Source organism: Phodopus roborovskii, unplaced genomic scaffold (assembly GCF_943737965.1).
Source record: "Phodopus roborovskii unplaced genomic scaffold, PHOROB, whole genome shotgun sequence".
In the NCBI taxonomy this organism is placed as follows: domain Eukaryota; kingdom Metazoa; phylum Chordata; class Mammalia; order Rodentia; family Cricetidae; genus Phodopus; species Phodopus roborovskii.
Window position 1 is genome coordinate 15911740 of NW_026126408.1, and position 23702 is coordinate 15935441.

At 43.8% G+C, this 23702-nt stretch overlaps 1 protein-coding gene across 1 annotated transcript in view; it reads right to left on the reverse strand.

Annotated features, from left to right (window-relative positions):
- Window positions 1-23006: 23006 nt before the first annotated feature.
- The window catches only part of Galnt14 (polypeptide N-acetylgalactosaminyltransferase 14), a 217707-nt gene continuing 217011 nt past the window's right edge, over window positions 23007-23702 (reverse strand). Inside the window, exon 15 of the mRNA XM_051181849.1 lies at window positions 23007-23443. Within this exon, the coding sequence (XP_051037806.1) occupies window positions 23285-23443 (159 nt within the window). The 3' untranslated portion in view covers window positions 23007-23284. The remainder of the gene's footprint in view (window positions 23444-23702) is intronic.

Consider the following 23702-nt stretch of genomic DNA (forward strand, 5'->3'; position numbering starts at 1 on the left):
TCACCTCTCCCCTTCTCTTTCCTCTCCCCTCCATCTATGGTCCCAATTTGCTCTGGAGATCTTGTCCCTTTCCCCTTCTCCAGAGGACCATGTATGTCTCTCTTAGAGTTCTCCCTGTTTCCTAGATTTTCTGGCTGTGTGAATTGTAGGCTGGTAATCCTTTGCTCTATGTCTAAAATCCATATATGAGTGAGTACATACCATGTTTGTCTTTTTGTGACTGGGTTACCTTGAGGGAACAGGAAGATTGAGACAGGCAAAGAATAGAAGAGAACAAGAAAAGAGATACCATAATAGAGGGAGCCATTATAGATTTAAGGAGAAATCTGTCACTAGGGAAATGCCCAGAGATCTACAAGGATGACTCCAACAAACAATCTAAGCAACAGTGGAGGGGCTGCCTTTAATGAGATTGATGACTACCTTATATACCATCATAAAGCCTTCATCTAGTAGCTGATGGAAACAGAAGCAGACACCCACAGCTAAACACTGAGCCAAAATCCTGGAATCCAGTTACAGAGCGGGAAGAATGATGAGCAAAGGGGTCAAGACAAGGCTGGAGAAACACACAGAATCAGCTGACCTGAAAAAGGGGGAGCTCATGCACCCCAGTCTGATAACTGGGATATCAGCATAGGACTGACCCAGACCCCTTGAATGTGGGTGTTAGTTAGAGGACTGGGCAGGCTGTGGGACCTTTAGTAATGGATCAGTATTTATCCCTACTATACGAATGGACTTTGGGAGCCCACCCCACATAGAGGGATACTCTCTCAGCCTAGATACATGGGGGAGGGCCGAGGCCCTGACTCAAATGATATGACAGACTTTGAGGACTCCTCATAGAAGGCCTCATCCTCTCTGGGAAGCAGAATGGGGGTAGGCTGGGGTTTGGTGGGGTTGATAGGGGAGGATGGGAGGGTGAGGGAACTGGGATTGACATGTGAAACAACCTTGTTTCAATTTTAAATAAAAAAAAAGGGGGAAAAAGACTTAAAGTAGACTATTATTTAAGGGACTTGGCAGCGTAGTCTTGGGTAGAAACAAGGGTGACAAAGCCACAGATGACACCTAAGGAGACGTGCTTGTGACTGGACTGTTGGGACAACATATTGTCCAGCCAGGAAGTATAGGGAGTGGTTCACTTATGTAGGGCCTCAATATAGCCTTTATTGTAATCAAAAACATTTTCAGGACTCTGGGCTCAACATACAAATTTGCATATTACTTTACATAAGTTGGCATATGGAGTTCATTCACCCTTAGCACCAAGAAAGGGAAATTAAATTCAATTAGATTAATTAGTGCAACTGATTGCAAATTGTTTTCAGACCTAATACTAAGGGTGCTGTATGCAGGAAATACTGAAGAGATGTTTTAATTGGGAGAGGAGGGAGGCAACTTGAGCAGCTGAACCTAGTTTGCTATAGAGGAGTGTGTTGTGGGGGACTAGGGAGGGTAGGAAGGGCTTGCACACATCTATTTTTGTCATTGTCTGGATTCCTTCAGCCACAGCTGACTTACCTAGAGGGTAAAAAGGCCAGTTTAGTGCTATTCATCTTACACACAAGGAAGAGAAGAGGAAAATCTCCCAAGAGAAGCACAGTTAGGCTGAGGCTGAGGCTGTTTGGAGGAAAGGGGACTGAGTGGTTTGTCTGAGTGGATAATCAAGAAAGCCAATGAGAAGCCCACTCAACTTGACCATGCCAGAGGAAGACAAAAATACGTCTATGTGTGAAGGGGAGAAAAGGTATCACCCAAAGAGGTGGCAGGTCCACACTGAAATGACCCAGGTGGTAGATGACCTCTACTTAGGGGGATGTGTGAGCTAAAAGCAGAGTAAAGGAATCTGGAAAAGGCAGCAGCCTAGGAGGGGTGGAATGAGAGGGGGTAGAGGAAGAGCAGAGACGTAAGTGAGAGCAGAGACGTAAGTGAGAGCAGAGACGTAAGTGAGAGCAGAGACGTAAGTGGGGACATCCAAGGCTCCCTGTTTTGTTTTGTAAAATCCCTCTCCTTTTCTGCTTCTTCCAACTGATATGAAGATGGAAGTTGGAAGATCCTGCCTTATCATTCCCAAAGTTTGCCTCAGGCTGGGATCTCTATGTGCATTTATCTGTGTACTTCCAACCCCACAGTCACCAGGGGTTTCTGCAGAGCTCTGTACATCCTCAGTTGGGCCCTGGAGCAGCTGAACACACCTTCCTGGACATCCAGGCAGAGGAGGTGGCTCTCCCTGGGCAACGGCCTGTTTTGCATGATGATAAGCAAGCTCCTGACAGTGCTAAATGGGTGTTGACTTCCAATAAACCCCATGCTGGTGGGTGCAGCATGAGAGGTAATAATCGTTCTTCCTGGCTTGCTCAAGCCGCAGTCAGGATTATAGAGACACATGAATCAGAGATGGCAGCCTGTAACAAAAGCTTTACCTCCAGCTGTTTTGTTCATTTTCTAAACAACAACAGAACATTCCCTCCTCCCACCCCTCCCTCTCATTTTTTTTTTTTCTCCTTTGTGTTTGAGATTCATTATCAGCCAAATGCATTGGTCTAAGCCTCTAGGCTTATACAACAAGCAAAGAGAGGGAGCGAGGGAGACCTGAAATGGCCAGAATCACAAGATATCTGAGTCCGTGTCCCCTGGTCGCTTGCATTTGCCAGCTTTGTATGATCACATGCAATAGCCAGCTATTGGTAACTTCCCACCTGGGAGGATGACCCCAGGTTCCTGTCCACCTAGTTAGACACTAGACACTATCTACCTTCCAGGCTGGCTGGGATCTTGCTCCTCTTTTGGGTTGAGGAACCCTGGCTGTATGTGCTGAGGTTAGCGCCAGGTCACACTTTCACCAGATAACAGGGCTAGTGCCAAGCATCAGATACTCGATCTCCACATCAACAGTTCAGCCTTTCATAGACTCATGTTACACAACTACCCACTCCTTGCTTGTGTTAGTCATTTTTCTGTTATAGCAATTATTTTGATAAGTAAACTTAAAAAAAGTAAAAGGATATTTTGAACGATAGTTTTAGATTATTCCAGCCCATGAGTGATTGGCCTCATAGCTTTGGGCCAGTGGAGGCACATTACATCAAGATGGGAGTCAGAGTGGGAGGAGCTTGTTCATTTCCCTTTCACTAAATAAATAAGCAAAGGAGGAGGGAAGGCATAGGCACCAATACCATCTTACAGGGCACAGGACCAATGACCTACTTCCTCCTACTAAGCCCCACCTCTTAAAGCGTCTACTGCCTCCCAGGTTGGCAACAAAGCATTTAGCATGTGGGTCTTGGAAAGATATTTACAGTGCAACAGTAGCAGGCTTGCTTTGTAACATTTTCATCCCCCAAAATGGAATTTTTTAGCTATTTATTAAGCAGTTCATTTTCATTTCCCAGGCCTTGGCAACCAGTAATCTTGTTTCTAGTTCTATAGATTTACAAATTCTAAACATTTCATATAAATAGACTTGCATAAAAGGAAGCTCATGGGACCAGCCTCTTTCACTTAGCATATTTTCAGGGTTAATCCATGTTACAGTCTGTATTGGCTCTTCATTCCTTTTTATATCTAGCTAATATTTCACTGTTTATAAATCCACAATTTTTTATTCCTCCATCTATTAATAGCTGTTTGCAGTGTTTCCACTTAAGGCTGTGAAGTGTGTGTGTGTGTGTGTGTGTGTGTGTGTGTGTGTGTGTGTGTGTGTGTATTTATGTAGCTCTTATCAATTGTTTTGGCTTCATAAAGACGGTGGAACTAGAGGGTCAGATGATAACTGCTTCACTTTTGAGAACCCCTCCCTCCAAACTATGTAGCCAAGGATGACCTTGAATTTCTGATTCATCTGCCTCTACCTCTTGAGTACTAGGATTAATAGTCACTTACTACCATACCTAGTTCATACAGTGCTGGAGTTTGAACCCATGAATGTGTGCATGCAGGCAAGCATTCTGCCAACTGAGTTGCATCCCAAGCCCTCATGGTCCTTTTGATTGACAGTCTTCTGATGCAAAATGATCACCAAAGCATTGAGTGTATTTGTAAATTCTCTCTGAAAAATATTGACTCATCAATTTTGTTTATTTAATTTTACTTGTATAGCTGCTTTGCCTGCATGTATGACTGTGTACTGTGCATGCCTGGTTCCATTGGGTGTCAGATTTCCTGGAACTGAAGTAGTTGGTAGGTGTGAACTGTGGGTGCTGGCATCAAAACCTGGATCCCAGGAACAAACAGCCACTGAGCCATTTCTTTAGCCTCTAAATTATGTTTAAATTGGAGTGCTTGCCATTTTTGTTGTTGAGTCTTAGCTCTTTATATATTCTGTATACTAAATCATTACCAGATATATGATTTACAGATAATGTTAATGTTTGTACATTTAATTTTTCTTCTTTATACCATTTGAGAAAAATCCAACTTGTCTAGCATTCTCTTTAGTCATTCAGGCATTTGGTGTTATGTCTTTAAAAATCATTGACAAAACTGAGGCCATGAAGCTTTATTTCTGCTTCCTTCTAAGAGCTGTACACTTTGGATTTTATATTGAACTATTTGAAGCTTATTTTTTTTATGTCTGGTGTGAGACAAAGAGCATGGCTCCTGCTACAATGCCTGCCTCAGCCAGGGGTGTAGCCCTGGACTTACTGTCTGCTATCAGTTGTCCCCAAGGCCTACTCTGCCCAATGTTTCTTGACCTGCATAATCTATTTGTCTGTGGCCTTGGTCTGTACTCTGTTAGCCTCCAGGTTTCTGGTCTGGATGACTACTTTTTCCCCTGTCATGAACTTTATTTGACAGGATTTCTCTTAAGCCAACCAGCTAAATTTGTTCCTTCAACTCTCCCTTTATTACCATCATAGGTCTAACCCAGACCCTCTGACTCCCAAGACTGAGCTTCCCTGCTACTGTATCAGGCCATTCTAGTTGTATCTTGTGACAAAATCAGGTCTTATCAATAAAGTGCAATTGCTAAGGGTATGAACTCCAAAACTGGGAGCCAAGTTCCAGTGTTGCCACTTGCTACATGCAGAAGATTTTTTTTTGTCCTTTGTGTGTCTCAGTTTCCTTATCTATAAATTGGAAGTCATTGTTTATATTCACCTTGTGGGATTGCTATGGCAGTAAAGTGAGTTAATATACAAAAAGGGGCTTGGAAGAGTGGCTACCACATGGTAATATTTTCTAAGTATTAGCTTGTAGTAACCATGCCTAAGAATACCAGTAGTCTTTGGAAAGATTATAGCCAGGAAGACAATTTAGCATAGCTCATTATTCTCCTACATCAAGAATTGTGGGGGAGGCTGCCTCCCTGACCAAGGAGAGCAATAAACTTGTTCTTGCCAATGACCATAGGCAAACAACTCGGCACAAGGAAGGCAGGGAGGAAGGTGCACAGGCCTGAACCAGTCTCACTGATTGCGAAATTCTGTTGGTGCCTCCCAGGTTACATAAATCTACAGCAAATTCAGTGGCATGATATCTGTGATCTAATAAAAGAGGCAGGCAGCAGGAGCCCTGATTTGCTGAATTGTCCTTAGCTCACCCTCAGGTCTACTCCACCCTGCTATCCACACACCTCATTTGCCTGATGTTGCAGTTCTGAGGGAATCTTGTTATCTCTTGATGTAATTACCTGCAGTGTTGTATCCTGGGTCTAGAGTCGCCCATAAAAAACCCAGGAGGAAGCCCCACCCCCACCCCCATTTGCACTGCTGCCACCCCTGTGGCTGTGTCCTTTTCTGAGTTGCAAATGATTCATTCCCGGGAGGGAGGTTAGCCACCCGGATTTATTGTCTATCTGAATAGGCTCTGTGCAGTGCGACCAAAATAAAGGGGAAAAAAATAGAGCTGTCTCAGCAAAATCTGCTGAATCAGAATTAACAAGAAAATCTTGTAACTAATGATTAGAAATTAAAATGTACTCAGGAGCTTCGGTGTTTAACTGAATCTCAGGGCTGCAGGGTGATGCCTTGCAGAATAATGGGACTTAGAACAGCTCATATTCCAGTTGCTGGGGGATGGAGGCTGGACTCTACCTGGGGGTGCCACTCCAGGGAGGGCCTGCTGCTGCCATCCCCATTCTCTGTCTTCTTGTGGAAGGGAATGTGTATTACCTGCCTATGCACCTACACAGCTTGCATTCTACTCCCCAGTTGAGTATCAAGACAGCCCATAGGGGGCGGATAAAATATCTGATCCCATTTTTCAAAGGTGGACAGAGAGACAGAGGGGCAATGTTAGCACATGAGTAGGCTTAGCCTGAATTGGGGTTTCTGGATTCTAGGAATTTGCCTAATGAGGACATCCTTATCAAGGAATAAGCAATCTCCTGCAGTTTAACTTTTCTATAAACCTGTATTTTCATGTATGATGTGCTTAAGGATCTGTGTGCTGGCAAATACTGAAGCTGCAGATGTAGAAGGATGGTTGCTTTTTATATATATTTTAAGTGTTAAAAATAGTTTTCATTAGAACCAAAGTCAAGTATTTTCTTGCTTGCCTAACTCTAAAAGCACTTAACAAGTCTTACAAAATAATTCGGATCTTGGGCTGCACGGAGCTCTGGGTAGTTTTAGTCTCTGAGCAAATGTATCAAAAAGCCATGGGGAATGATAAAGAGGGGAATGGAAGGAAATGAGCTTGCAGTCCAGTAATGGCCACCATGCCTCCCAGTCACCTATGCAGGCCATGAGTCCTCAGTGTCAGAGTTTACCCTGCTCCACCTGCCAGACCAGCTATCTCCAGGAGGAAGAGTCTGTACTTCTCTGAGCTCCATGCTGAGGTGGGAGACACAGTGTGGTTTGATTTTGAATTTCATTTGCAGATATATTTCTGCAAGCACTCTGCTCCTCCCAGAGGGGAGAGTCACATTTTTTTTTCCTTGAAGGGTGGTTGCTGGAGCATAATGACAGAAGTCCTTGAGGTCTTAAGAAATTCTCCTCTACATGGTTTTCCACATTGCTACAATGAGCATAATTGTAGGCTCAAGTAATATATGTAAATGAGAATGCTTGTCCTATAGTAGGGATTGATGAAGAGACATGAGTATTAGAAAGAATCGCAGTAGACCTGTATTTCAATAGCAGGAGGTATCCTTGGGTTGGATTTCCTTTGTTCTATGTGTATACAAAATTACTCTGCTATTAGAGGGTCTGCTTGAGAGATAGCCACCTGAAGTCCTCATTTCTTCCTCAGTGCTCATTACCTGCATCTCCTCTTAGGCCAAATTCTGTATCACATAGACTGGTCCTAAAGCATAGGCAACATCAAAATGGTCCAGACGGAGCAGTGTTAGATCAGAATTTCAGTGGGTGGTAGGTGAGGGGTCAGGACATGAGCCTTGGCAAGGGCAAAAAGACATCCATAAAACTCACTTGAGACTGAGAAGCCAGAGTGAAGACAGAAAAGTTAGGGTAAGAAACCATAGCTCAGCGAGGATGGAGAATTTATGGTATGGGGCTTTGAGCTCTGCCTAGCCAGAGCAGTGGGTGGTACAAGTTCCAACAGGGAGATGATATCATGGATATGTAGCTTAGTATATCAGAGCCTCAGGATCAGACATGAGGCAAGGGAGGCCTAATAGGTCATCAGAACTACTTAAAGAGTCTTCTCAAAATACATCTTCTAGGGCCATAGCCATGAGATTCTGATAGTGAAAGTCTGAAGATATTCTTGGCTTTCCTTCCCTTCACTAACAGAACAAGGCCTCTAAGTAGAGTGATCTTGAAATATAGACACACAAAGAAGGCTTACCATACATAAGCATCATTAAGACATGTACATCTGGAAAACAAATGAACACTCTGTGAAGGAAAACTAAAAAGATAGGCGCACCTCCACCTCACATCGGGGCCCAAACAACCAAGGTGAGTTCTATAAAGCCCCTTTATGAAGAGTATCATGTACAGATAGAGCCAAAAAGGTCCCAATTCTCTTCCCAGGTATCCCATAGGCCTTCAGGCAGACCCACCAGAGAAGGACAAGCCTAAGCAAATCAATGAGGACTAGAACTGCAGGTCTTGGTGACTTCACTGCTTTCTATGATACAGCAAGAGTCCGGGGCTCTAAGCTAAACTGAGAGACTACAGACAAGGAAGAGCCTCTGTGAGGGCACCAGCATCAGGAGCATGGATTCATCAGCTGCATCTGTTTCTTCTCTTTCAGAAGAGACCTGCTTGCTGCAATGCAGCAGCCTTAGCTGTCATCTCCAGCTTTAGGTCAAGAAAGACAGGCCTAGCATAGGTAAATCTCCAGGATGGAATGATTGCCTAACTGTTATCTAGAAAAACTAATGCATTGGTTCTCAACCTTCCTAATCCTACAACACTTTAATACAGTTCCCCATGTTGTGGTGACCTTCAATCATATTGTTCTTGTTACTATTTCACAACTGTAATTTTGCTACTGTTGAGAATTATAATATAGATACCTGATGTGCAAGACATCTGATATGCGACCCCTGTGAAAGGGTTATTTGACTCCCAAGGGTTCATGACCCACAGGTTGAGGACCACTGAACTAAAGAGACTAAGAGCAAATGCCTACCCATACAGGAATCATCCCAAAGAGAAGGATTTTCTTATCAGACAGCATGTCTGCCCAAGCACACTGAATTTCTGTTATTTTTGTGTTTCATTCTGAAATTCATACAGATGGTCAGAGGCAACTAGAAATTTGAGGACGCCTTCCAACTGGAAAGCAAACAAACACGTCCAAAGAAATCAAGACAATTCCATAAGGGCACATAAACACACACACACACACACACACACACACACACACACACACACACAATCATCTAGTAATCAACAAAGTAATTTAGAAAAACCACAAGAGATGCAGGCCATGAGGATTTTCAAATTGACATTTAGAGACCAGAAAACAGAATGTAAGCAGAGCATTCTAATATAAAAGCCTGAGCAAGGACTCTCTCAGGAAGGAAGAAAGGGAATGCTGATTATCTCTGATTATGAAGAATATTATAACATTTTGGAGAACTTGGAGGAAACTGTCTCAGATACCAGAAAGAAGAAAAACAAAACTTGAGGCAAGAATTAAGTTCAGGAAAAACAAAAGATTGTGCAGCAAAAAAAGATTTGGTCATAATTTATTGTTTGGGTTAGCATGCAAAAGTTGATTATTGATTTTGCTAAAAAATTATTTTATAAACATGTCACAGGGATAAAGGGAGAGAAATGTGGGCTCTGGTGTATTAAAAAAAAGCCTAACTCCATGTTTACCATGGCAGGAAGCCAATAGAAAATGTCTAAAACTGATATTTTAAAAAATAGCAGCATAATTTTAAAATTATAGATGTAATGCTGGAGGAAAACCTAGAAGTTTGAGATGGTTGTCTCTGGGGAGAGGGAATGTGGGTGGAATAAAAGATTTCAATATGTAAGTATTACTTCAAAAATGATTGCCTAAATAAAATTAAAAATCTGAACTTCCCAAAGAGACAAGAATAGCTGATACAGCTTTTTAGTGGGCTAAATATGCATTTTTTTTCAGTCAAACTGGCCAAATCATTATTGTCTTAGAACTTCAGCTTCTCCACTTATGAACAGAAAAGAGATGTTTAAAAGTGTGTTACAAGTTAAGCTTCTTAGTTATACTATATGTAATACTGTTTTTGTGTTTATCTATTTATTAAGTTAATTACATATACATTATATGCACTTTTGTGTGTGTATAAGTGTGCATGTGAAGATCAGGTGTCAACATTAGGTATATTTTCTACCACTCTCCATTATGTTTTGGAGATAGGGTTTTTCATTGAGCATTGAGCTCATGAATTGTCTAGATAGGTTGGCCAATGAGCGCCAAGAATCTGCTTGTCTCTACCCATCCCAGACTCCTAGCCCCAACCAGAACTCTAGGGTAATAGATATACACCACTATATTCACCTTTTGCATAGGTGGTGGGGATTTGAACTTAGGTCCTTATGCTTGAGCAGCAAATAATTTACCACTGAGCCTATACTCTCTTGTTTTCCTTGATTCACTTTTTCTAAGTAAAAGTTGTTGAAGAAAAGCAGTGAGCTGGAGCCTAGAATGTAGAGCTAAGTAGATTGTAGCCCAGCCTGCCATCCCCATCCCCAGATCACGTCCTTTGACAAGTTACTGTACTGTTCTGAACACCGTTTACTGGCCCTATAAATCAGGATAAGCCTACTGTCCTCCTAGGGTAGGAACGGGCCAAGCCTGGGGATTTCATCCCAATGTTGCCTCAGTATACCTGGCTTCTTGCATGCAGGGTAGATATCTACTAGGTACTGATTTCTCCTTAGCAAGCAAAGAATGACTTCTAAGAATGTTTTAAAATGGGATCAGGTAGCAGCTATAATTTGGGCACCAGCCTTCTATGAAGCTGGGTTGGATTTCATAGAACTCTTAGTAATCCTAGCCATACTCACTATTTCAGACTTTTCTTTCATCACTGATAGGTATACAGAAACTTAAGACAATACATGAAGTTGGGTGGTTGATATTGTACAGAATCCCTGAGGGGGCAAGAGAAAGCCAAGCCTGATTTCACAGGGATGACTAACTTTATGCTGGAACATCCCCAGCATCTGCAGAGGCTTCTTCAATTCATGCTCCTCACATTACAACTTCTTGTCCCAGAATCAGAAGTGGTCCTGTGGCTTTGGTTATAACAGGTGTCTTCTCCCTGCGCTCATCTTGTTCAGCTATCACTGTGGAACCGAGTAAGTCTGGATGTCCCAAAGCCAGCTGTGGGAAGGGTCATCAGTTGTCATTTTTCTGGACTCCTGACCTACCATCAGTCACTCTGATGTGGTCAGCTCTGCTCAGGGAGGTGGTAACCCATATACAGCAGGAGTTCCCTTGTGACCCTGTTCCATCCAGGCAGAAGCTCCCAGTTTTCTACACTTCTGCTGGAAGTCATAAAGCAGGTCCCAGAGCAGAGCTTAGTTGGGTTGCTACCATGTTCTTCCATGACCTCACAAATCATCATCAGTTCCTAAAGAGGATATCTCAATGATTTAGTCAGGACTAAAGCAGAGGCCCAGAACAGTCTGGAGAAGCACACATGAGCTCCATATAGAACGGTGCTCTTTCTTCCTGTTTTCCCATCAACCTCATGGTACAGCCACTTCATTCTGCCAAGCTCTCCTCTTCCCTTCTCTGCATTCCCTGTCCCCAAGCAAGCTCTGTTGTAGCTGTGATTCCACGAAATGTCCTCCCACTCCCTCCCACCCCCGCTTTAAAATGAAACTTGTTTTTCTCCTGTGCTTGCTGTCCTTGAAGGCAAAGACTGGTGGCCAAGTCCTGGCATAATGCTGTCAGATAACGGGTACCTAGTAAATATTTATTGCTAACTGATCTGCATATATATTTGTGGGTGTGTGGGGGTGCTAAGCTGCCATGCACTTTGGAGGCCTGGTCACTGAGACGAGTACCTGCTGTGCTATTTATCACTTGGGCAACCCCATCAGTTATTTAACTTCTCTGAGACTAAAGTTCCTGGGCTGTAAAATTGTGATGCTAATGTTTATACCCCAGGGATGCTGTTTGCATGAAAAGAACTGGTAAGCATGGAGCACACAAGCCTAGTCAAGGCATTTCTTAGCAACTCTCTAAAATGCTGCATTCACCCCTACCTGTCAAATGGACATGGACATGGAAGGAATAAATCTGAGGGTCAGTGGGGTCAACTAGGTGTCCCAGACGCTGAATGAGTCAATTTTACAAGCCAGCCTGCTAGGGACTTCAACTGCTTTGGTAGAATCTTCCTTCCCATGAGAATATGGGTATTAGCATCCAGGCACACCTTGGCACTGCCCCCTGGGGACCTGGCACAGTGCATCACCCATTTGCACATGGCAAACATTACCCTGACTCTGTAGGCAGCCACACTCCTTTAGGAGACACTTTCTTCCCCTCTCTCTCTTTACTACTGTCCCTGTGAGGGCAAGTCTTTGCCCCCCCCCCTCCTCTTCCCTCAATAGAACTTCCCATGTAAGTTGTGCCTTCATGGTGTATTTGTCTCTCACAAGCTACGGAATCCATCAAGGTCCCCCTTGTGCCAATGTGACAATGGGTATTCATAATTTTAGTTCTCACACAAACAGCGGAGCCTTATGGCTATGAATCTAGAACTGGGGAGAAGGCTCCTTGTGTTTGGATCCCGTTTCTATTTCACATTGGTTGGACTCTAGGTCATTTGCCTAGCTCACTTGCCTGGCTCTCTGATACCTGCAAAATGGAAGGAAGAGGAAGAGCTGTTGCAACACAGCCACTGACTCTTAAGTGCCCTTAAGACAACACTGGAAATAGAGGCACTGTGTTTGTGGCTGCTATATACTACTTTCCACATCTTAGTTTGCATAATTAAAAAAAATTCAGCCTGGTTTCACACTGGAACAGATGAATGTGGATACCATGAAGGCATGTACCCATACTGTTCTGCCAGAGCCTTGCGGCATAAAAGCCACTCTGCCACTTCATTCTGTCTTCCCTCCTCTACTTTTCTTCAGCCAAATCCACCACCTGGGCTCTCATAACTATTGTCTCTTTTCTCCTCTAAGAGTGACACAGTTGTGGCCTCATGAAGTTTCTGAAACTTTGATCAGATCCTGGTTTCACAGACTCTCACTTCAAACCATGCTACTTCTGCCAAGTCAATCTTATGTGTTAGTCAAGAATATCCCCTTGCTTGGAGAAACCACAATAGCTCACAGCTTACCAGGCTAAGTTCTGGCATTCAAAGCTGCCTGTATGGCCATACCTCATGCCCTTTCTTTCCCATGTCTCATTGCTCTACTTTGTCTATGTTAGCATCCAGGCACACCTTGGCCCCACCCCCTTGGGGACCTGGCACGGTGTATTATTCTCCCCACTCCTCCACCCCACCCTGTGTATGTCAAAACAGTATCCTGGTCCATAAAGGCACAGGAGGTCCTTTAAGAGATTGGCTCCACCTACTTCCACTCTCTCTTTCTACCATTTCTCTGAAGAGGCAGGGGTCTCTGTCTCTCTTTCTTTCTCTTCTCTCTCCTCTCTCTTGTAAGGAGTAAGGTTTTCCTCCCACTGCTGGTTTTGTCCCGCCGCTGCACCATCCCCAAATAACACAAAGAAACTCTGTATTTGATATAATGCTGTTGGCCGGTTACTTGTTTCTTATCGGCTAGCTCTGTCTTAAGTATTAGCCCATTTCTGTTAATCTATGTATTTACACGTGGTCTCATCTTACCGGAGAGCCAGCTGGCATTCTGTTCTCTCCAGACTCTCCATCTTGACTTCTCCTTACTACTTTCTCTTTCTTCCTTGTCTCCTAGTCCCTCCTATCTTGCTTTCCTATCGGCCAACAGTGTTTTATTCATTAACCAGTATAAGAAACATATACAGAATGACATCTTACTCCTTACCCTCTCTCCCTTTCTTTTCCCCACTCTCTTCCCTATGTCCAGTAAAACTTTCTTCCCAAGTGGGTTCTGTCTGCATGGCATGTTTGCCTCTTACCTGCATGACCAGGATACCGTCCCCTGTCACAGGATGTACTCAAACTGTTCCTGCCACATGGATGAAGACCTACTCTCTGTCTTCGTGACATCACAGATGTCCTCTGGTGCCTTCTTTTCTTGCTTAGTGCCTTACAGCTCTTTGAATCTCTTCTGTGACTAGCATTCTGCATGAGCTTCTCTGTGAGGGGCCCAGAGTAGCTTGGCTATACTGCTTCCATGACAGGCTCAATAGAAGCCAGTCAAAGAGTAGGCCTAAATGTCAATTTACCCCAAAGCAATACCTGGTTCCAGAAAAGACCACAAACTGAAATCACCCAGTGACTACCCAGGAACAGGCCAATCAACACCCAAGGGAAAAACACGTAATGTTCCAAAGGAAATACCTAATGTTCCTGTCCATGTAAACAAGATCACCAGATGCCTTAGCCTGGTATACACCTTTCCCATTTCTCTAAGATATCTCTAGACAAATGTCAGCCAATGAGGGGTCTTGAAACTTAGAAATCCCCTCACACCAACCTCTGCTATGATTAAAACCCCACCCCCAACTGAACTCGAGGCTCTCTGATCTCGTACCACTGTATAGGACACATGGAGTGTCCAAGCTCAAGCTTAAATAATGGCTCTTTGCTTTTGCATATGTTTTCAGACTCCTTGGTGGTCTTTGGGGGACTCTGCAATCTTGGCATACACTATTGTTCTTCCCTAGCTCAGGACTGGACAGTCTATAGAGCACCAGTGGGTCCAGGACTTATGTTATGTCTGATATGCATGAGACCCTTTCTGGAAGCTGGTGGAGGCTTGGGCACTGGGAGCTGCTGCTCAAGCTGGACACCATATTATGGCAACTTTTAACCTGTTGGGAGTGTCTAGTTTTGATGTTGTGATGCAATGTCATTACAAAGTTTACTCTGGTGGGGACTGCATGATGACTATTGCTGCTTGACAAAGTTCTAGCGTTTCAACATTGCAGGCCACACTTCTCTAGCACCTTTGAACTTTCATTTTTAATGATTCTCAATATTAATGCCTTTCCCTTTGGGAAGTTTTGTGTGGGCTTTGGTAAAAGATTTAAAAATGTGTACAATGGTATCCTCTCTAAACAAATTAATTCTTTGGGAAAAAAATCGTCACCACCATGGAACCAGGATTTCCATTTTGCCCTCCTAATTACACCAAGAACAGGAAAGTTAGAGATCTACTAGACAAAACTGATCCCAAGGATGAAGTAACTACAAATCAGGTCCAGAGCCTGAGGCCATTAAGGGCAAGAGTTCAGTTAATAAATATAGAGAAATCAGAATGGTACAGTAAAATGGGGAAAGAGTAAGACATCAGGACCTTCCCTTTTGGGAGTGTTATGATGGAAACAGGCTCATGTAATAATATTAAGAAACTAGTATAGTGTCTGCTTCCCAGAAGTCCTTTCCCCATTTAGATAGGGGTCTCCATTCCCTGGGGCTTTAGGAAAGTTCCTCCTTGATAAGCAGTCATTCTTCTTATCCCTAGCAAGAGAAATTGTAGCCCTTTCATTAACATGATTGGTGCCTTTTGTCAAGGTCAATGCTAGATTCTTCAATGCCTGATCTCAAGCCACACCCCTGCTCACATGCCCTTTGTCTCCTGTTTAATCCCTGTGCAACTATAGAATATAAAAAGTGTATTAAGCCCTGCTGGCAGCCATCCTGACTTACCCTCAGATGGTGTCCATCTCCTCCCCCCCACCACCACCTCTCCATCTCCTTCACCCCTGCCTATTCCACATACCCTATTTGGGACCCGAACCTGAAACAAGTCTCCAGCATCACTCAACTTTGAGAGCCACACAACCAGGTTATTAGCACTGCCCTCCATCTTACAGTTTTTTTAAATAAGCTTGCAGTTTTATCTTGGACTACCAATATCTTGTGACCAGTATCCTGAGCCACATGTAGCCCATGGGCTATGATTTTAACATACCTGGTGGGAGACAGCACAAATTGACAATTGTGTGGGTACCAGGCAGGAGCAAGAGCAGAACAAAGCAGAGAGGCAGAATTAAGGCATGGGAGTTGAATTCACAAGGTAGACCAGAAGATTCTTTAGGATGGGAGATGATACAGTGTCTCATTATGCAGTGCAGGCTGGCCTTGAATTCATGGCATGAGCTCTATGCCCATTTTCAGCCTCCTCTCCAGTAATCCCATTGATACCCTGTACCACCTCACATCACCTCCTCCCAGGGTTCAGCACAGACGAGACAGAGTTCTGATTCATGTGTGCAGGAAGGGAAGGGGCAAGAAATGGAAGAGACCCCTGGGTAGCAAAAACTCAGTGGGAACATGTTTTCCTCATAGAACCTCATTGCTCTTTTCTGTTTTCTACCCTCCTGGGCTAATACCTTCTTCTTGACCCTCTGCCTTAGGAAATCTTATAGGGGATTCTCTCAGGTCATAGCCTGATATTTAAGAGGTCTCTGAGGATGGAGGGGTAGAGTGCTTATGTATGCTTCAAACTCAGGTGATAAAATCCCAACTTCCAGCATGAGGATATTGGTTTGGGATGTGGCCTTTGGGATGTGACTGGGTCATGGTGTGGAGCCTTCATGAGTTGGCTTAGTACTCATATAACAGGAACTCCATAGAGCACTTTATTACCAAGTAAAGCCACAGATGGCTATTGTCCATAAACCAGAGAATGTACCTCACCTGACACCACATTTGCTGGTACCTTGACCGTGGACTCCTTAGCTTCTAGCACTATGAGAAATAAATGTGTGGTTGTAACCATTTGCTTTGTTTGATATAGCATCTCAAGAAGGCTAAAGAGATCAGAACATACAGAGCCTGCCCTCTGTTCCAGTGAAACTGTCATGATGACTTAATGAAGCAGAGGACCTACTATGTGCCTAGCTCTGTGCTGAGAACTTTATACGAATCACTGCATCTAATCTCAAAATGAAATTAGGAGGCAGTGATGACATTGACCCCTGTACAGAGGAAATAGCTGAGATCAGAGAAATGTAAGTCATGTGTTCTTAGTCTACAAAGAGGATCCTGGAGCGGGGGGTGCTAGCCTTTGACATCTGTGCTTTAGAGATGCACCTTGACCAACATCCAAGTGGAGATATTAGTGTGAGCCAAGATGGGAGACATTTAGATGCCACTCAGATGGGAGGACCTGGCAACCAGAGAGACTTCCTGCAAGATGAGAAGGGGAGGAGGGAGTCAGTGGAAGCCTTGAAGGAGGTTTCTGGGTAAAAGAAAGTCATTCCAGATGGTTCCACCACACCCCTCCACACAGTATTGGAGTATGAATCTATTTTCAGTTAAGCAGTGGAGGAATCTGGGGTCTGACTGCAATGGAGAAGTCTATTCTCCTAGCTTGGGGACAGCCCAGGAGCATCTCCTTGATTGAAGGGCAGACCCACAGAGGAGAATAAAAGGCCTGGCAGTGCTCAGTGGCCTCCCTGCATCTGTACACCTCAGTGCAATTAATGAGAACAGCTTTTGGAAAGAGTTTTGTCCCTCTGTTGACTGCCATTTAGCCTTTGGCTGTCAGACCACCCACAGTCACAATAAAAGCATCCTGCAGGATAGATGTAGGAAGGGACCTCCTTCTTTCCTTTCATCTAGAATAGGTGCAGCACCACTAGTAAAATAGCATTGTCTCCTAGGGGGAGGTGCTGTGCATACCCAAATTCCACGAAATCACCCTGCTCCACCAGTGGCAGCCCTTTGCTCAGGTGTCCTGACCAGCCCAGGTGAGGTTTGCTCTTGGAAGCTGGGATTTCTCTGATGGGGTATCTAGAGGAGTGCTCATGGCTCCTTGGCATTCCTGGACAGTGAATTATTATAGCCTCTTATCTCCAGCAGCAGGTGCAGGTGTCCTGGGATGTTCATCCCTGCAGAGTGAAACCAGGTGATATTTACTGGCCCAAGTGAATGAGCGAAGCAGCCCTATCATGGAATAGAGGGCACATACCTCTCACCCATGGATTTTTCTTTCCTTCTTTCTTTCTTCATTATGTTTGTAATTTTGTTTTATTATTTCCCATTGGAAAGCTGTGAAATGAAAATGATGCAATCTACTGCTGTGAAATAATGTCGTGCTCGAGTCCTTTTCCAATAAGCCCCGAGGTTTGCACTGTGACGGCTTCATTAAATTAGTCGACTCCACGGCAAATGGAAAAGCGCTCAGAGCTTCAGAGTTGGCTAATCCGAGTTGGGCTGCCAGTAACTGTACCCCATGAGGGAGCTCCGATGATTGGCTCTGCGTGGCAGGAGCCAATGGGCTTTCACCTGCCATGTGGGACATCTGCACAGCTGCAAGAACTCCCTTAATCCTTCCACCCCCAAAACCTGCATGCCAGACGCTGTCCCAGGTGCTGAAAGAATGGAGCAGTTGGGGCAGGAACACTCAGTGGGTGGCAAGGGAGAGGCCACCCATTTCTCCCTGGGTCACGTAAAAGGACCACAGGTACAGGGTTAGCTCCTCTCTGGAGGTCAGGACTCATCTTGTCAGATGCCAGTAGACAAGCCTGAGATATTCAGTGATGAAATACAAGGGCGCTTGCCCAGCTTTCCGTCACCATCCCCTGAGTTTCTGAGAACAAATTCTCTCTGGCCAGGCTCTACTGCAGTATTACAGATTTTCATTACCGATAGTTCTTTCCTGTTAGCATGCTCAATATTAAACTCTGTCATTATGAAGTTAAATATGCATGATCCCCAAATCTATGTGTATTATAACAAGATTTTATTGTTATAAATTTGTCTTCTCTGTCTTCCATTTTTGCCTTGGCTGTCTTTTAAACATTCAAACGTCTGATAACTAGCCAAGAGGTAATTAGGAAGTGGTACTAAAGAATCATGGGTGCATTCTCTCACTCATTCATAGAAATTTATTGAGTGTCTACAATAAGATAAAGTTCCCCCAGCCAGTGGGGAAGACAGTGGTGACAGCTAATTACAGCACTAAGGAATTCTGGTCTGAACCAACACAGGAAGCCCCCTACCACATACACAATAAATATTGGATACGACAATTTGAAATCACAGCTGTGCATCCAAATTCCAAAAATGCATGGGAATTTAGAGTGTGTGTGGTGAGTGAGGTGTGGAGAGGAATCCAAGCAGAAACGTGTCACTAAGGCTGGGCTTTATGTGCAGGCAGAGACAGATAGGAGACCTACAACCTCATGGGTAGTAGGGGCTACAAATGGGCTATCTATATGGCTGGGTGAATGGCAACTCCAGGAAAACATGATCAAAGCAACCTCTAAAAAAAGCAATCTATAAAAGATCAAAATCTAAGATTGTGCCAAGCAAGAGAGCTGGGCTCCAGATCCTCTTCTCACAGTGTGGAAACCATTAGTAGAAAAATCAATTCATAAATTGGCTTCAAATCAAAGCAATCCAAGGGGATCCTAGCAGAGGCAAGCTTAAACCTCCCCTGAGGCATGCCTCAAAACCAGAGTATCTAGAAAAACTCTCACTGAAGATGAGCTGGGGTGGGGGAGTTATAAAGCACAAAGGGAAACAAACTTCCAGGAAAGAAAGTCTCAGATTCAATGCAGCACCAGGCTCCACCATCCATGAGGAGTCTAGATTTACCTAAAACCTCCCATTTTCCCATCCATTTAATACTATTCTGCCCAAAACTCTAAATGAGACACCAGAGTGTCTGAAACCCCTGCACCTCTTTGTGTCAAGTTCATGAGAATACATTGTTGTCTCTTAGTAGGAGGAAGATTCCAGCAATACCTCTCTCCCACAGATACCCACTCTGTGGATGCTGAAGTTAACCATATAAAATAGTACCATGGTTATATATATTTTGTGTGTATGTGTGTGTAATATATATGAAGGTTTTTACACCTATCCATGTGTAGAGACTAGAGGAGGGCACTGAGTACTGCTCTATCACCCTGCCTTATTCCCTTGAAAAAGGGTCTCACACTGAACTTGAACTATGCTGGTATCCAGGAAGCTACAGAAAGACTCCCGTCTCTACCACAGACCCACAGTGCTAAGATTACAGTTATACATGACCAGTTATTTTTATTTTTATTTATTTTTTGTTGTCCTGGGGATTTGAACTCAAGTCCCCATGCTTGCACAGCAATCATGCTTACTTGCTATGCCATTTCCCTACTCCATACTTGTACCTAACTTATGTACATCCTCTTGTATACGTTATACCAGCTTTTTGTTAGTTAAGAGACCTAGTATCATATAAGGGTACAAAAGTAGTTTTTAGACTATATAGTTTAAGGAATAATGAAAAAAACATACAACTCATTACAGATGTTATTTTTTCCCATGTGGCTTTAGTCTGTGTTGGATTCACAGATACAGAGCTTGTAGCTATGGAAGCCCAGTAGTATACACACCCAGTCACATATAAAAATGTCTGTATGTCTTTAATATGCATAGCCTATTAATAAATTCTGAAAGAAGCCCATATTCTCCCATTGGCCATATGTGACCATGAGGGATGGGGCTCCTGCTGCCTCCTCACCTGATGATGTGGTCAAGGTGCTCCAGGCAGGGTATTTTCCAAGCATTGCTTGGAGTCTGAATCTTGTGACATGCCAAAACCCTCAACAGATCTTCCCTGTTCTCAGAGGATGACATCATTTGACAACTTTTCAATCAGAGCTCCAGGTTCCCTAGTAAGTGAGCTACATCAGGCTACTGGAGTTTGCCATTCAAATCCAGTGATAACATCCATACAAGTGCCTGGCCATACTCACTCTGGTGTGTATGTGTTGTATGCCATGGCTATCTCTGAGATGCCAGCCTTGTTTTGAGTTTATGGATACTCACCCTGCTTACTTTTAAATCCCAAGTCTCTCTTGGTCTGCAGCAGCCTGAGAACAGTGGAGAGCACTTCAGGTACCCCACATATTTGGAGTGATTTCTACCCTTATCATCAATGGTTAGCCTCCATTTCAAAATAATGGGACCTTAAGGAACATACCTTGCATGCAGTTCACACCAGAGCTGCCTGTATTCCATTAGCAGGTTCCTCTCCACCCCCTTCAGCCTTTCTCTTTATTGTCATTTCCAAGTTGTTTCACTAAGAAGAATGCCAGGAGCAAGCTAAGTGCTAGTTTTTCTGCCATGAGGCAGTAAGTGGCACTAGGGCATAAGTAAGTAAAGTAATTGCCACTAGGGCTTCTTTCCCCAAGTCCTCTGGCTATCATAGAGATGCAAGCCTACCTGCATTCTGTGATTGTATGTCAGTAGTCATACATACTTAAACTCACTTTATCATGGACAAGGAATGGTTTGTCAACCATCTACTTATAAATGTGTTCACTGAGTACTTGGTGTGTCAGGAAGAAAAAAGACACTTTTGTTGTCACCAGAGAACACAAAGACATTCATAAATACAGAGGGGACAAGTAGACAAAGGACAACCCCAGGTTTTCCTTTAGTTATCCTAGTACAGAGACTGCTTCACCTACTTAGGGGTCTGGTTGGTCACTGGTAACCATTCCTTCTGGCTTTCCTCTGTGAAGCTTCTTTAAGCCCTGTGTACACACAGTTTAAGGAGCCTCAGCCTGTCTCCTATAGGTGGAACAGCTCCTATTCTCCACCCCCTCTTCTTTGGTACAGAACAGGGCTAAGTCCTAGCTAGAGCAGAAGAGATATCTGGTACAGGCATTTCATCTTTCAAGTTTCCAAGGCTACAGCAGTCTTCAGTATCAGACTATATAAAGAGTTTGATAACATCCCATCACCAAAGGGGTTCCTTGAATGAAGGAGAATGGATACTTGCTTAGGCTCCAACAATCACTGGGGTAGGTGGATTTGAATGGATCTGATTATGTCTTGTCCTTCACTCTTCTGATTGGCCTCCCCTTGAGTAGGGGCTATACTTCTTCATCAAGTACAACATGGAATGAGTGATCTGGTTGCAAAGGGACAGGATTCCCATCTTGATGGTATCCTATCTCCCCTCTCCACTCCTAGTTGGAGAGAGAACTGAATTATATTGCAGGACTATATTGGAGAACTGAAAGTATCAGGGCCCAAACCCACCATCAAGTGCTATGTGAGCCCATGGAACTGACTGCAGCTCCAGCTATCACCTCCACCATAGCCTAATAAGACACCAGGAGGAGAGGGTTGGGCCTAGGTTCCTGGCCCACAAAAATCCATGAGACAGAAACATGTGTTGCCTTAAGCTGTCAAGTTTAGGTCATCTGTTACACAGCAACAGCTAACAGTCAGTTACTAACAGCATGTGGGGTTTTCTCTTAGAAACTTCTATAGAATATGGCTTGTTTCTTCTCTTAAGATGTAGTTAATAAGAAGAGATAATGTGGTAGTTTGAATGTAATGGGACCCCATTAGCTCATAGGGAGTGGCACTATTAGGAGGCATCGCTTTGTTGAAGTAGGTGTGGCCTTGTTGGAGGAAGTGAGTCATTGTAGGAGTGGGCTTTGGGATCTCATATATGCTCAAGTCATGCCTAGTGTCTCAGACCACTTCCTGTTGCCTGCAGGATCAAAATGTAGCTTCTACTCTGCCCTCAACTCCTTTTCCAGCACAATGTCTGCCTGCATGCTGCCATGTCCTGCCATGATAATGGACTGAACTTCTGAAGTGTAAGCCACCCAATTAAATGTTTTCCTTTAAAAGAGCTGCCATGCTCATGGTGTTTCTTCAAAGCAATAGAATCCCTACTAAGATAGCTACTCTAACCAATCCCAGAAGACACCAGAAAATGGGTTTATTATAATAGGAAATTCCTGTGTTAAGGGCTATGGGGTATAAGGCTCCTGATGGATAGATACTTTATGACAGAACTTTAAACAAGCAGAGGTGTCAGAATTAGCCAAGGAGATTGGCCTCTGTGTGAGACCCACCAAATTAGGCTCTTCATAGACATCTAGAGTCACCACCACTCATTTGCCCCCTTCATGGTAACATAATAGGAAGTGGTGGGCCAAAAAAGTGAAGTGCCTTGTGTGTGTATGTAAGCATATTACATATTTATGAGTGCAAGTTAGCATGTGCATGTGTGTGCACATGTAAGTGGAGATTAAAAATCAGTCTTGTATGCTTTTCAGTAATTACTGTCCAACATGTTTTGTTTTGTTTTGAGACAGGGTCTCTCACTGTCCTGGAACTTGCCAAGTAGACTAGGCTGGCTGGCTGGCTGGCAAGCCCCAGGAATTCACCCAATTCTGTCTCTCTAGTTCTGGGATTACAAAAGTGTACCACACTCATCTTTTCTTTTTTTTTCTTCCATACTATGGGCACAAGGCTCCCATCTTTCTGGCTTCTCCATTCTGCCACAAATATACCCCACCCTAATTCAATGGGGATCTCAGCTTAGGTGCTGATCTAGCTGAAAAAAGCAACATGAGTTATTGAAGGACAACTTCAATGTTAATTTTATTTGTTTTAAAACCATCTCCATTCCTCATCTCTCCAAGCAGTCCTGGTGCTTTAATAAGGAGAGCTTTTCTTCTGGCCTTCATAAGATGCCTTGTTTTGTAAGAAAGGGTACAACAAACACTTCCCATCGGATCTCCACCTCCAATTCCCAATCAGAAAACCTGGTCAGGATGGACCTTCACAATATTGCACACATGTGGGTGTTGCTGAGCTCTGCTGGTTTGTCATCGATTCCTCCATCTTCCCTGAGACAGTTGCTCCTGTCCTGGGGGCCTTTGCTCTACCTCCAGTCAAGGGCATCTGGTGCAGATATGGGCTGTTCACAGCCTGGGTTTCAGTTTGTATTGGTCCAGGGAAGTACCATCCCTGATCCACAGCTGGACCCTCCCAGGGTCCTTATGAGCTCACAATGTCCCAGTGTTGGCTCATGAGTGATGACTCACAAGGGTTGACAACGACTTCTTTGCCATCCTCGGTGCTGTCACCGAACATGTCTGTGTCCAGGCAGAGGTGGGATGCTATGTGCTCGATGCGAGCACCTGTCTTCATCCATTGCTGAGGAAATAGAGGGGAGATAAAATGAGGCCCTCCCTTTTTATCTGACTAAAGCCATTGGTTCCATGGAAAATATTAATCACTCAGGCATCATCAGAAGGGATGACACCATATGTGGTCAGTCAGAGATATGATTTCATGGTCTCATGAATGAAGAAAAGTGCCATTACATTTTAAATTTGCATTTATGTGTGTGTGTGTGTGTGTGTGTGTGTGTGTGTGTGTGTGTGTATGAGTAGTCAGAACACAACTTTTCTCT